We start from the raw sequence: 13,995 nt of genomic DNA, 5'->3' as shown, positions 1-13,995 counted from the left end.
CTTATCCTTCCTAAATGCAAACCATGCCCTTGGTAATCCCATCCACTTCTCCGCTCCCTTCCTGGGCCAGCCCACCGGCAAAACACAGCCCCCATTCTGCTCTGGAATGCACTCTCCGAAACTTAATCTAAGTGCAAAGCCCAGACCAAATCCCCCGATGGCTTCAACCCAATGACAGCCCCCTCCCACCCAGCCTCCAAGAGCAAGAGCTGCTGTTCCACTCCACTCTCCCGCTCCTTCTCCTCCTACCCAGCCCGGCCTAAACATTTCACTTCTGATTAATGTCTTGATGACAAGCCAATAGTTCTTGGCTTTAACACAAAGCCGGCCCCCGTTTTGCACAAACATCTTCTCTCCTTCAATTTCTTAGACATACCCCCTTCCCCAGCAACCTCCCTGCCTCCTCCCAGGACCAACTGAGGGAGTTTACGAAGGATCTCTGTCCATTGGGTATTACGGATAGACCTGCCCTGTCACAAGTGTTAACTCTGAACGCCCCTCCCTCCAGCATCAGCATCTCGGGAAGACCATGACCCCACCTCAGTTAGGGTTGCCAACTTTCTAATCGCACAAAGCCAAACACCCTAGCCCCACACCTTGCTCACTACATTACCCCTTCGTCAGTGGCTTGCTCTCCCCTTCCTTCACTCACTTTCACTGGGCTGGGGCAGGGAACTGGGGTGTGGGAGGGGGCTCCAGGGTAGGGGGTGGGGTTGAGGGATTTGGAGAGCAGGAGGGGGCTGCAGGTTGAGGCAGGGGGTTGAGGTGTGGGAGCGGGTGAGGGCTCTGAAGTGGGGTCAGGGATGAGGGGGTTGGGGTGCAGGAAAGGGCTCCAGGCTGGGGCGTGGGGCCGAGGGATTTGGAGTGTGGGAGGGGGCTGCGGGTTGAGGCACAGGGTTGGGGTTCAGGAGGGGGTACGGGCTCTGGGCTGGGGGTTCAGGCGTTTGGGATGCAGTAGGGGGCTCCGGGCTGGGGACGAGGGATTCGGCGTGCAGGACGGGGCTGCAGGTTGAGGCAAGTGGTTGGTGTTCAGGAGGGGATACGGGCTCTGGGCTGGGGCCAGGGATGAGTGGTTTAAGATGCAGGAGGGGGCTCCGGGTTTGGGGCGCAGGCTTACCTTGGGTAGCTGCCAGTCAGTGCCACGGGGAGGGGGCTAAGACAGGCTCGCTACCTGTCCTGGCACCACACTGTGCCCCGGAAACGGCCAGCAGGTCCGGCTCCTAGGCTGTGGGGGGGGGGGGGGGAAAGAGGGGGAGGAGGCTCTGCGAGCCACGCTGAGCCACATGGCTCCCCCGCCTAGAAGCCGGATCTGCTGGCCGCTTCCAGGGCACATTGCAGTGCCAGGACAGGTAGGAACTAGCCTGCTTTAGCCTTGCAGCGCCACCAACTGGACTTTTAACAGCCCAGTCGGCAGTGCTGACCAGAAGCGCCAGGGTCACTTTTCAACTGGGCGTTCCGGTCGAAAACCGGACACCTGGCAACCCTAGCCTCAATACAAGGTGCACTCGGGGGTAGGGGTGGCTTCAAGATATGGCTTCAATATGAGTGCCTCCCCTGCCAAGGATGTACCCCAAACTGAGTGTGCTGCCCCAGTTGAGACGAACCCCTAACTCAACACACTGTCTGACCTGAGCGTAGATCCCAGCCTGAAACAAGAACGCCCGTCGGAGATGTGTCCGCCATCACATTTACCAGGGTTTGTTTTGGGGATTTTCCATTACTGACCAATTTTGAAATCAAGCTTCAAAGATCCACTGTGGGAATTATGTGGGGGAAGTTCTCTAACCTGTGTTATGCAGGAGGTTGAACTAAATGATCACAATGGTCCTTTCTGGCCTTGGAGTCTATGAATCTTCTTCCTACAAGACACACTCAAATATGACGGTAGCCCCCGGAGAGGAGACATACCCTGAGGTACTAGCGCAGCCCCACAGCGTGTCACATGGACCAAAATTAACGTGGCTCCTTGATCTCAGGTCTCCCCAACCCAAGCATCCCTGATACAAGACCCGACCCTCCATACAAATAACGCAGCAATGTGAGTCAGAAATGCCCCCTGGAAAGGAAAGCACACCCCAACATAATATTAGACACTCTGGTGTGAACAAGGGCACCTCGAAGCCTCCCTTAGAGAGGCAAGCCTTGATACAAAATGCATCCGAGTATGATCATGTCCCCCCCGACCCCCACACACACCCAATAAATGAATCTACTTCCCCCACAACATGAGTGGAGCTCAAAGAAGAGCCCAGACCCCCACCCCTGCTGGCTGTACGCAAGCATCACCTCTCAAACAATACAATAGCAACCCTCTGAGACCTTCCTCTCCCCAGCCTGGAATAGCAGAGCTTCCTTTTAATCTGAAGGAGGCAATCCCAAGGCCTCTCTTCAGTTCTCCTGAGCATTTGTTGGGGTTGTATTGGTTATTTACCTCACCCCTTCCTTGCTCTCCTCCTTTACCCTTCCTTCTGTGGGTGATCTTAACTCTTCCATAGGACACCAGAAGGGACAACTTTTCAGAGCTTCATACTAGGAGGGCTTAAGAGAAACCTTCCATGTGACCAGCCAAAGCACTGATCTGTGGTGCAGCTCGGAATACGCTAGGAATTGAACCGGGAACCTCCTGTTGGAAAAGCAGGGCTGCCGCAGCTTGAGCGAAAGAGCACAGCTCCTTAGGTGAGAACTTTAACAGACTCCTCCTCTGTGGATCAGGTACAGGTGGGGACAGGTAACACATAGTGACCAGTAAGTTACAGAGTCCAGGAGGTGATGTGGCTTGCAGTGTCCTATAACACATCCCATAGCTAAACTCACCCTGCGACTACAGGGTGGAGAGAGAGATTCCAGTAGACTCCAGGAGTTTTTTTGTTGAAGTCAGATGTCAGGATGATACCTAGGTGCCTTAGAAAAGGCAAAGAGTCATACCGTGAGACACAGAAAGAGAACCAGGCAGATGGAGAAATATAAATCACTTGATCTATCTCAAATGCAGACATAGGTAGAGGTAAATATTACGTTATTCATTGGTTTATGTAGTTACCCTTAGACGGTGGTATGATACGAGCTTGCAGTCTATCACGTACAAGGATTGCTTTGCCTATTGCTAAGGTAGAACATGGCAGGCCTGTGTGTCAAAGATGCTACAAAACAGCCCAGGCCAAGGGACTACTCCAGAAGCTTGGGACCAGACTGGGGATTCCATCATGAGCAGGGGTGCCTGGTGGCACCATGGGATCAGCCTGCCCCACTGTGTCTCAGAGGCAGCCAGTCCCCCAAATGGAGGCCCAACCAACGAGAGGGATCAAATGCAGAGTAAGGGACAGGAGAAGACAAAAGCTACTCACTGGCTAAAGTCACTGTGGCTGGGACGCTGGCAACAACTCCCTCCGGCATGCGGGCGATGCACTGGTACCGGCCCACGGTGTGGTTGTTGAGAGCCATGATGATGAGCTTCCCCAGCTCAATGCGGATTCCCAGCGCCTCATCCGACCCCACCAGCTCCTTCCCATTCAGCCTCCAGGTAACGTTGACTTTCGGGGGCTCTACCACACACCCCAGGCTCACCAAGCCACCATACTTTTGGACGGTGGAAGCAGGTTGGACGGTGACCTGAAGAGATTCACCTGCATGGTGGGGGCGAGGACAAGATATCCACATGAGCATCAGCGCAGAGGGAGATCTCCTTCACTGTCACACTACACACCCTGTGCCACTCTCCTCACGCAGAGCAAGTCTTGGAACTCTACACTGACTAGGTCTCAAGTAGAGAGAGGTCCAAGCTGGAAAGTCCAGCTCTGGATTTTGAACACCCCAAAGCTTAAGTGTGTGCTTGGATCCAGGGGTTGGGTTTGGTTTGGTCCATCATAAAGCTGGGGACATAATTCTGCTCTCAAAGCCTCTGGGTTATTCAGAGTTCTGGTTCAGACCCCCATCTCTAGTCACTACTGAGGCTGCTGCAGTGGCTAAGAATGAGACGGAGAAGCTCTTCTGCTTAGGGATAACAGACCACCTGAAAAACCTGAGCTCCTAGAGAGCTGCTTAGCTTCCAGGAGAAGGACACAGAGGAACTGGGTGTTCAAAGCGTGCAGGAGGCAGGCTAGGCTTGTCCAGGCATTGGAGCAAAGGTAGATTAAAGACTACACTGGGGCCAGAGACACCAAAATTTTGCCTGCTCACAAAACATGCTGTCCCCTGTGGACAGCCACTCACCCTGGCTCAGCTACAGACATGCAACTCCTGATCCCTCTCCTGGGCTCATTTTGATGTGGCTTGAGCTGTGGGCAGTACACTGAACCGCATGGTTTAACCTCCTTTTTGCTGGATCCTATGCTGGCAGTAAGTGGTCAGGCAGCAGGAATCTGCTGTGCACTGCGCATTCAGCAAGTGCTGAACAGGAGCCCGCTGATCTCAAGGGTCCTTTCTGAACCCTCCCCTGCACTGGGGCAGGTTTCCAGAAGGAAAGGCAGCCTGGAGCTCTCACTTGTCACACAAACTTCTTGAGTGCTGGAGACCCTCCCCAGCCCCTGTGACATGCTTCTCCACTGCCAATGACCATCAAGAAATGGCAAGAAGGAGCAAGTTGTGTGGGAGTGGCTCTCTAGATTGTGGATACTACAATCACCCCAAAAGGGGGATGGATTGTTGGACCAGGTGAGCAGAAAGGGGATCCCCTTCAGGGGTGGGCATTGTCCTTCGGGTTAATGAAGCAGTGGGGTCAATAATGCCTCTTGCAGCCTGTGTGTGGGGTGGGGTGGGGGGGAGAATTTCCCATTAGGACAGGGTGGGGCTGATCCCTTTGAGATGGAAGCAGGGTCCATTCCTTGGAGACCTTAAGGGCCTGCGGTTATTTCAAGGCAGAGTATAAAAATGGGTAAGGAGTAAAACTCACCCAAATTAGCAAAGCAGCCAGCAGCTGCTAGGATCAGGCAGACGACGGCAGCCACCGGTCTCTTCCTTCCCGGGGTCATTGTCATCCCATGCAGCGCAGCCTGGGGCAGAAGGACCTAGGCGGGGCTCCCATAAGCCGCCTCAGGGCCTGTGGCTTCCTGGGGATGACAGGAGGGAGATGATCAAACACGATTCTCAGATGCTTTTTCCTCAACCAGCCCTCCCCAGTCTCTATAGAGAGGCGCCCACAAGCCCCAGTGATGGCTGAGACTGAAGGCCCGAGAGGGTGGACAGAGGTAGGTATATGTGTGGTGCCTCCTTCTCCAACTCGCCACCCTGGGAAGTGGAGGATACTGTAGGCACCTCTGGTTTCACTGCCTCCCTACAGGGACTCTTTACAGGATGAAGGGTGCAAGCCAATGCCCTGCGCTGCTCCAGTACCACCTAACCTCCTTACGGGAGCAGTAGTGGCATAAGGGGCATATGAACAACCATACTTCTCTAGCACTTTCCACCAGAGGAGTCACTCAAAGCGCTATACAAACGTTAATGAAGCTTCACAAAAGCCCTGGGTATTATCACCCTCGTTTCCTAGAGAGAGAGAGACACACACACACACTCCGGCACAGGGAGGTTAAGGGTATAATTTTCAGGGGTATACTAATCAGCAGCTCCCATTGACTTCAGCTGCAATACTGCATGTTCAGCACTTCCATAAACCTGACCCTAAGTGACCGGTCCAAAGTCACACAGCTGGTCAGCCATTGCATCAAGTCTCGGGTATATACAAAATCTCTCAAAGGAGGACACATCCTCAGCTCCCTGTATAAGTCTACACACTACATACACCCCAGGTCAAATTACACTCACTGAGCCTAGCACAGTGTTATCAGTGGACAAGCTACCTCTTTCAGGAGCAAAGCAAACATTGCCAGCTAAGTGCCGCTTAAGTAGTTTGTTTGCCAAATGCTGTTGCCCTCCCTCCGTGGCTGTGGTTATAAGACGGCATTTTGGTTTAAATGCTGGGAAAATCAGCGAAGGGGCCCACACACACTCTTTGGAAAAGGCATTTATCACAGGCTACGTGGAGAAATGGTTGTGTCATCCCTGGATCTGTGTCTCCAGCTCCAATTCATAGAGATTTCCCCACTTGATGCACATTTCAGGTTTGAAGGAATCCAACGCTGAAAAGGAGAAAAGTTGGGCCAAACAGCTCGGAGTGCCACCTAGGTTTGCATCCCAGCAAACTTCACGCGATTTGCAAGCAATGCTGTGATGTTCTGAATCCAAGAGTCACAAATTTCAGACACCCTTGTGATGAACCTAATCTGAATTTGGAATGAGCCCCCAACAAACAAGCAGTGTAGGGTGGCTCCAGGGTTTTGTTGCCAACAGCATTCCACCCAGCTCTGCTCAGGGAAACCTTGCATGTCAAATCAGGATCACCTGCAACCAAAGGCAAAGGATTTAAGGAAAGGAGATATTCCTCCTGTATTATGTGGGGATATGTGCAAGGGGTTTGAGTACTAATTGTAGCACTTCTTAGCACAGGAAATTGCCAGCTGGACTGCGCTGCTTAGAAGCGTTAATTACTGGCACTAGCGGGCTGGTTGGTCCCCTTGTTTGTAGTGTCAGAGGAGAAGCCAAAGACAGACAAGAACATGGAGACAAACAAGGGAGACGATTACTACCAAAGAAATCCACACTTTTTTGCCATCGGAAAAGCCGCATTATCAGCTGGCGAATTGCTACTGGCATTCTCCTGGGGTCTGGATTCTGCAAAGCTGTGCTACCTCCCTAGGCTTTTACACCACAGTCATCATTCCTGCAGCCTATGCTGAGCTTAGCACACACATGCGGCATAGTCCCTATCCATGTCCATTCAATTAAAGGGAAAAGAAAAGAAAATTATACCACGAATGCTTGAGGCCTGACAACATCAGATCTCTAACTGAGGAGGTTCCTGAGCTAGGACCGGGGATTTCACACTCCAGGGTGGTTACAGACCAAGAAGTGCTGGTTATGTATTTGTGTATGCCATGCTTTGGTGGGAGGGGGTTGAGAAGTGGGTAAGGGCTGAGGTAGAAGGTATCCTTCAGGGAATTCAAAAGAAAGAGCTTTTCTGCAGATCTTGCCATTGATGAATTCAACCTCTACAAGCCAATCCAGGCTTCCTCCTTCCAGTTCACACATCATAAATAAATACATAGCAAATGGAATATATGGATGCCTTCCAACTGGATGAGTTCCATGGGTAGATGACATTCTTTTTCAATTCCTATCTTAAACTATTGTGCAGTGTTGAGGTGTGTTGTTAAACAGCTGCCACAATCCACCTCAGAGTTGCCGCTTTTCCAAAGTGGGTGTAGTGATAGTGTTATGGGATCACTCTGAGTTAATTTGGTGTATAAATATATCAGGACAGATTCTCATTTTTGCTACGGTTCCTTTTTGTCACTCCCGCAATATAAAGAGTCCTCAAAGTAGATGTAAATATAATACATTTCTATTGAAAATAATTTACACCCACTTTCAGGTTTGTTTAAACTACCAGATTTGTGTGAAGAAGGCATAGCATAAATTAGAATCAGCCCCCTTACTTATCAGTATCTATATAATAACATGCTCACTTTGTCTGTCCCACAATGTCCTCTACAGCAGTGTTTCTCAACGACCTGTCTGTGGTCCAGCACCAGTTCCTCAGATCTCCCTGACACACTTTAGGAAGGCAGCAAACCAGTCCCTGGTATCAAAAAGGTTGAGAAGCACTGCTGTACCCAGGACACACTGCCAGCCCAGCCCAAGTGGGTGTGTTCACATTGCCCTCAAGTTGCTCATGGCAGATTTAAGCCCTTCAACTATTACACAAAATTCCCCACTCGCTTTTATTTTATCAAAGGGCTTCATTATCTGAAACCTCAGGAATATGCCAGCTACAGTTCTGAGATCTATTGAACATGTGTGATCACCCGCAGATTGCAGTGGTGGGGAGGATATGCCAGGCCGGTCAGGAGATTGTGCCCTTCTCTGTCCAACAAGGACCATACCGCTGTGATCCAGGCCTTTGTTACCTCCAGGAAAGACAACTACATCTTTCTTTACCCGGGTGTGAGCATGAGCGTCACGCAGAAGCTACCACCCATTTAGCACGGTCATTATGAGCACTTCACTTCAGTGCTCCACTCGCTCTGCTGGCACTTCCAGGTTGAACTGAAAGCCTTGGTCCTAATCTACAAAGCCATACATGAGCTAGGGCCTGCCTCAGGGACTACCTCACTATAGCTGTGACTCTCCAAGAAAGCTGCACTCCACGGGACAATGCAGGAAAAGAGGCCAGGTTCAGTCCCTAGCAGTATGGGGATTCTCCATGGGCTATGGATTCTCCATGCCAGCTGTGCAGCCCCTTCCCAGAGGAGTGCAGACAGAGACAAGCCGGACCGTATTTACACCAAGATGTAAATCCCATTTCTATACCATGGTCAGTGTACAATGAAGCTGAGAAAGGAAGGATGATACAGTAGCAAGGGCATCCAGTAGCTAGTAGCTCACAGGTTCAGTTCCCTGTTCTGTCACAGATTTCCTGAGTGACCTTGGGCAAGTCACTTTTAGTTTCTCTCAGCCCCATTTCACCATCTGTACAATGGAAGTAATGGCACTCCCTACCTCAGAGGGGTGTTGTGAAGATAAACGCAATACAGACTGTGAGATGTTCAGCTACTACAGCAGTGAGGGCCATATAAGAACCTACACAGAATAAGTCATTGAGGCAGATGAAAATGGCAAGAGGGAAGAGGAATGAGAGAAGGTAGGGAAAAAGCAAAAGCCAGCCTCAGATTGGGGAGAGACACCAAAAGGATCTAATTAAGACCTCCATAATAAATTGATATGTACAATATGATACCACAGTGATAGGTGCTTTGCAGATACCACAGAGAGATGAGGTAAAGTCACTCTTTAGTGACTGCATCATTCAGAGGATAGAAGACCTAATACCATTACATATGGGAAGCTCCATAGGATACTGGTTATAAAATGATACTGACTTTATTTCCCATCCTCCTTATCCTCCCATGCCCCCACAGCCAAGGAGTAACAACTCGCCCAGTGACTCCTCCTGCCAAGAGGATCACCTACTCACCCACGCAACTGTTGCACTGTAAACCTTTAATTATTGCCTTAAGGTGTGTCTACACTAGCAAAATTAATATCCTTATGTCAATAAATGCAAACAACATTGCTGCTGTACTGACACCAAACCCCTAGTGTAGACAGGACTAAGGGGGTGCTATCTCCAAACCTGCTCAGAGCACAGCAATAAAGATGCCTGAGCTCCTTCTAGGCAAGTGCTTATGCCTCTGTCACCAATGATGCAGCTGTGCTATTGCTGGCAGTTGCTAAAGTACAGGTCCTAATTATACTAGTGTAGACAAGATCTGTCAGGTAGCTTAGGCCTAAAACGCGGGTTGTTGTTTTATAAACTCTAACAAGAACAGAAATGTTTTCAGGAAATTAAAGCAAAACAATCAATACAATTTTGGGGGGGGGGGTCAGATTTACGTTTTCCCCCGCAGTGCTGGAAGCCTACAGCAAGTGAAACGGACTAGCTCAGTTTCACTGTCCATGTGGACGGCTTTGGCAGAGAGAGGAACGAATACTGGAAGGAAAACAGGGGTGCTTCTTGGAGTATGTGCTGGGGGGGGGGGGGAGGACCTCCCTGCAGGCCTCCATAAACCCCTTGCCAGAGGCTCTGCACTGAGGCAACAAGCAGAGATGTGCAATGCACCTTTCCCAGCTAGGACCATCCATGTGCACACAATTACAAAAACCTGTAATTACAAAACTGATTGCCAACATTGGCAGAAAGGTGAAGGGCAACAGATGGCAGAAAATGGAGACTGATCCATTCATTTGGCACTTGATCAATTAAACGGTGCTGTAGGTGGAATGAGAAGAGCAGGACATTTAACACAGTAAGGCTGTGGTACTTCCCCAAGCCCCCAGCCAGAGTCCTGGCACTACATAATGACCTTTCCTTTCATAGCTGGGAGCCAAGTGCAGAAAGTAAACAGCCAGCATAAATGGGGGAAAATGAAAGAAATAATTAAAATGGAAAGAACAGCTGATATCCAGTGCCAGACTTTCATATGTTCAGTCGCACCCACAGTCAGAGCCAGATTGTCGAAAGCGCTCAGCTCCCAACATATCAAATGAAAATTCTGGTCCTAAGGTGGCGGCAGTAACGCAGGCAAGAATTTTAAGTAAGTAGACTGATTTCTGTCTCAATAGCATTCCTGTAACCAACCTAGCTCAATCCCCGATTTGTGAAATGTCCATGTCTCCCAGCTAGATTTCGGTTGCATGCCCAGTACATGCTTCCCCCGGCATTAGGCGCTGGTAGGACTGCAGTCCCATGAGAACAATTTCCATCCTTCTACCCAAATGTGCAGTGGGACCGTACTCAAAATGTCCCTAACTTCCTCTTCTTCTCCCCTGAAGGCAGCTACACCGAGAAGCACCCCTTTTCCTTGCATCAAGAAGTGGGCCCTACACTATCAAAACCTCACCCCCGCCAACTGTTCTGGGAAAGAAAGGGTTAAAGTCATGGGGGGGGGCCCTTTGACAGAAAAAAAAAAAAACCAAAAAAGACTATTTTCTTTCTTTCTTTTTTAATTATTTCCTGTCAGGTTAAAATAACAATTTCCTGTCAGTGCAGTGAAGGTACCAAGTCACTTTCAGACAGCCCAGTAAATCAAAGAACTGGGCCATTAGCATAGTGAGATTAACAAGGGCTGCATCAGATGTGTGGGGTGAAAAAGCTGTCAGCCTAGTTCCCTGCCACACACACTGCACTAGGGGGTGGAGTGGATGGAGGCAGGGGGGCAAGAGAGAATGAGGTCGAGAGGGGAGGGAAGAGAGTAGGAGACAGAAGAGAGATGTGAGGAGGAGATGGAGCGAGAGCAAGGACGCTTTGCATTAAACGCAGGCAGCAACAGAAGTGTTTGCTGATTAGAAGCTGAAGGTTTTACTGAGGAAATGCTGCCCACAGACCTAGGCCCCCTCCTGCTTAACGAGGGCCAGCCAAACAATTCCTGTTACTACCACACTGCCTGTAATTTATGAGGGTCCCAAATGGAAAACAGCCCCTTTCTACCCTTGGGCATCAACATGCCCTTTACAGCCCCAGGGGAGTGGGAATGGCCTGTGAGAAAGGAAAAATGAAAAGCCAGAACAGACCGGGAGGAAGAATGCTGAAGCCCAGGAGAGCGTACCCTGTCTCTGGACAACCCTCTTTCCCCCACATCTCTTGGGCTATGGACTGGATTAGCATGGGCTGGCCTTTTGATTCAGTGACTAGAGCATAGGACTGGGAGTGAAGATGCTTTGGTTCTGTTCCCCTGCCATTGCCTCATTCAGTGACCTTAGTCAAGGGACTGTGCCTGTCTGTGCCTCAGTTTCCACATCTATAAAATAGGGATACCACCACCTTCTTAAAGTGCTTTTAGTTCTGAGGAGAAGAAGTGCAACAGCAGTGCCAAGTATTACTGTTGTTTTTTAAATTATTTCCTGCTCTCCCTATATCCCCCAGCACAACCTGAGCTGAGAACAGGACTAGCACAATGCTAAGCCATCTCCCATTGGCCTGCAGTGGTATGAGCACCAGATATACTAAAACTGAGGGAGATATGGGCAGGCCAAGGAAAGAGTATTAAGGGGCCTTCTCTAAGGACAATCTGGATCTCAGGGCAGCTGTCAAATAAGAAAACATGGATGTCCCACTGTGATTGGTAGCCAAATTGAAGCATCTTTAAAAAAAAAAAAACGTGTGTGTGTGTGAGAGTGTGTGTGTGTGTGTGTGTGTGTGTGTGTGTGTAAGATCCCAGTTGTCTCCCCTTGGTGACAAGCTGCTGAGCCGAGCTGCCTTTAAAAATCCTAGCTGCACTGACTGCCCAGCACATCAGAGCTGAAGCTGAATATGAAAACCAGGACTCCTGCCCCAGTATCCTCATATCCGCCACCTCAGAACAGCTGTGCCCCAGACCACACTTTAGCAGGGACGCACCCATAAATTAGCCATGTGCTCTTGTCCCAGATAGTAGGGGCCACCACTGACTGAGAAAAGCCAGAGGAGTTAACAACACTCACAGTCCGAGAGAGTAAACCATCCATCTCTTCTGTTATTTGGTGACATTTACAAGGAAGTTGAGGCAGGAGGCCAGTTTGCATTGTCAGCATCAGGTCAGACGCACCAGTCTGTGCACACTGGATTTCTGAGAGACCATCCCTACTGAATACCCAGGCTTCAAACAGCGGGGACATTTGGCTCTAGATCCAGATACAAACTTAGGGCTTGTCTACACTTAAAATGCGACAGCGGCACAGCTGCTATGCTAAGGACTACATTTTCGGTTGTTCCAGTCTGCTAGATGGGGGGTTCCTGCTTGGATGCAGGGGAGGGGAAAAATAAGTATATCTGGAAGAGAAGGATTGTTTTGTGGCTAAGGCACTGAACTAGGCACCTCCAGAGATCTGGTTCAATTACAGGCATTCCCACAGAAACCTTCTGGGCCTTGGGCAAGTCACTGAATCTCTCTCTGCCTCTGTTCCCCATCTATAAAATAGGGATAATATTTTCTCTCTCATCTTTTGTCTATTTAGAATGTAAACTCTATCAGGCAGGGATTGTCTCTTACGTTGTACAGTGCCTAACACAGTTGGGACCCCACTAGTCACTACTATTACACATGTAATAAACAAACATGTAGCACTTACATAGTACTTTTCTTCTGTAGATCTCAAACCACTCTATACTAAGCCATGCTAGTTTGAAACTGAAATATTAAGTGGCATTAGAAGGCAAGTTACCACTCGCCCCCACAGCAGAGAGTCTAAACAGGATTAATTTTAGAGCTTGACATTGTTGGGAAAGTCACAATGTTCATTATACTCACTCTCCTGGAGAAGTTTCAAGCGTGGGATAGCTGTAGTGGTGAGAAAAGATTTAACAGTAGCTGCACACTCAGTGGACTATTTAGAGAGAACCTGGGTCAGGAGGGAAAACTGACTGGTGTATCTAAAGTTGTAGACAAATATTTGTGATATCTGTATTACAGTCCTTACTAATTCTCAAATACTGCATCACAATGTATATGCATATAGAGAAAGAATTAAGATTGCCAAAGTTAAGAAGAAAGCACATTCTCTGACTTTGGAATGCTTAACTCCATGACCTTCAATTAATGCCATTTTTTGTACTGAATATTGAAGTTTTGTTTTGTTTTTTCTTTCTCCTAAAAAATTTTAAATGATTTTTTTGGAGGGAGGGCAGGAAGGAAAAAATGAAAAGAGGGACACTCAGTCTCTAAAACTTTATGGCTCTTGCTGGCTGTTCCTGAGATCAGAATCTGGCCCAGCAGCAATGCCCCTCTGCCATGTACATTGGCCAAACCGGACAGTCTCTACGCAAAAGAATAAATGGACACAAATCTGACATCAGGAATCATAACGTTCAAAAACCAGTGGGGGAACACTTCAGCCTCTCTGGTCACTCAGTAACAGACTTAAAGGTGGCAATTTTGCAACAGAAAAGCTTCAAAAACAGACTCCAACGAGAAACTGCTGGGCTTGAATTAATATGCAAACTAGATACCATTAACTTGGGTTTGAATAGAGACTGGGAATGGCTGTGTCATTACACCTATTGAATCTATTTCCCCATGTTAAGTATCCTCACACCTTCTTGTCAACTGTCTAAAATTCTCTCTAAATAGTCCACTTGAAACCTGTCTAAAATGAGTCATCTTGATTATCAATACAAAGTTTTTTTTCTCCTGCTGATAATATCTCATCTTAATTAATTAGCTTCTTACAGTTGGTATGGCAACTCCCACCTTTTCATGTTCTCTGTCTGTATATATATTTCTTACTATACGTTCCATTCTATGCATCTGATGAAATGGGCTGTAGCCCACAAAAGCTTATGCTCGAATAAATTTGTTAGTCTCTAAGGTGCCACAAGTACTCCTGTTCTTTTTGCAGATACAGACTAACACGGCCACTACTCTGAAACCTGTCAGAAATATCAGACTAAACTCATCCTTGGTGTTGAGA

The 13,995-nt window shown here is 48.7% G+C and overlaps 1 protein-coding gene across 7 annotated transcripts in view; it reads right to left on the bottom strand.

Moving 5' to 3' along the window:
• Positions 1 to 13,995, bottom strand: part of BOC (BOC cell adhesion associated, oncogene regulated) — an 89,689-nt gene that overhangs the window by 32,251 nt on the left and 43,443 nt on the right. For all 7 annotated transcript variants that reach the window (XM_039507118.1, XM_039507097.1, XM_039507108.1 and 4 more), the window contains exons 2-3: positions 4,889 to 5,045; positions 3,345 to 3,623 (exon numbers count right to left, since the gene is read on the bottom strand). In XM_039507118.1, coding sequence (XP_039363052.1) covers positions 3,345 to 3,623; positions 4,889 to 4,973 — 364 coding nt within the window. In that variant the 5' untranslated portion in view covers positions 4,974 to 5,045. The remainder of the gene's footprint in view (positions 1 to 3,344; positions 3,624 to 4,888; positions 5,046 to 13,995) is intronic.

This window comes from Mauremys reevesii, linkage group 1 (assembly GCF_016161935.1).
Source record: "Mauremys reevesii isolate NIE-2019 linkage group 1, ASM1616193v1, whole genome shotgun sequence".
NCBI lineage: Eukaryota > Metazoa > Chordata > Testudines > Geoemydidae > Mauremys > Mauremys reevesii.
The sequence above is the reverse complement of the archived record's forward strand: the minus strand, read 5'-3'. Positions and strand labels throughout refer to the sequence as shown.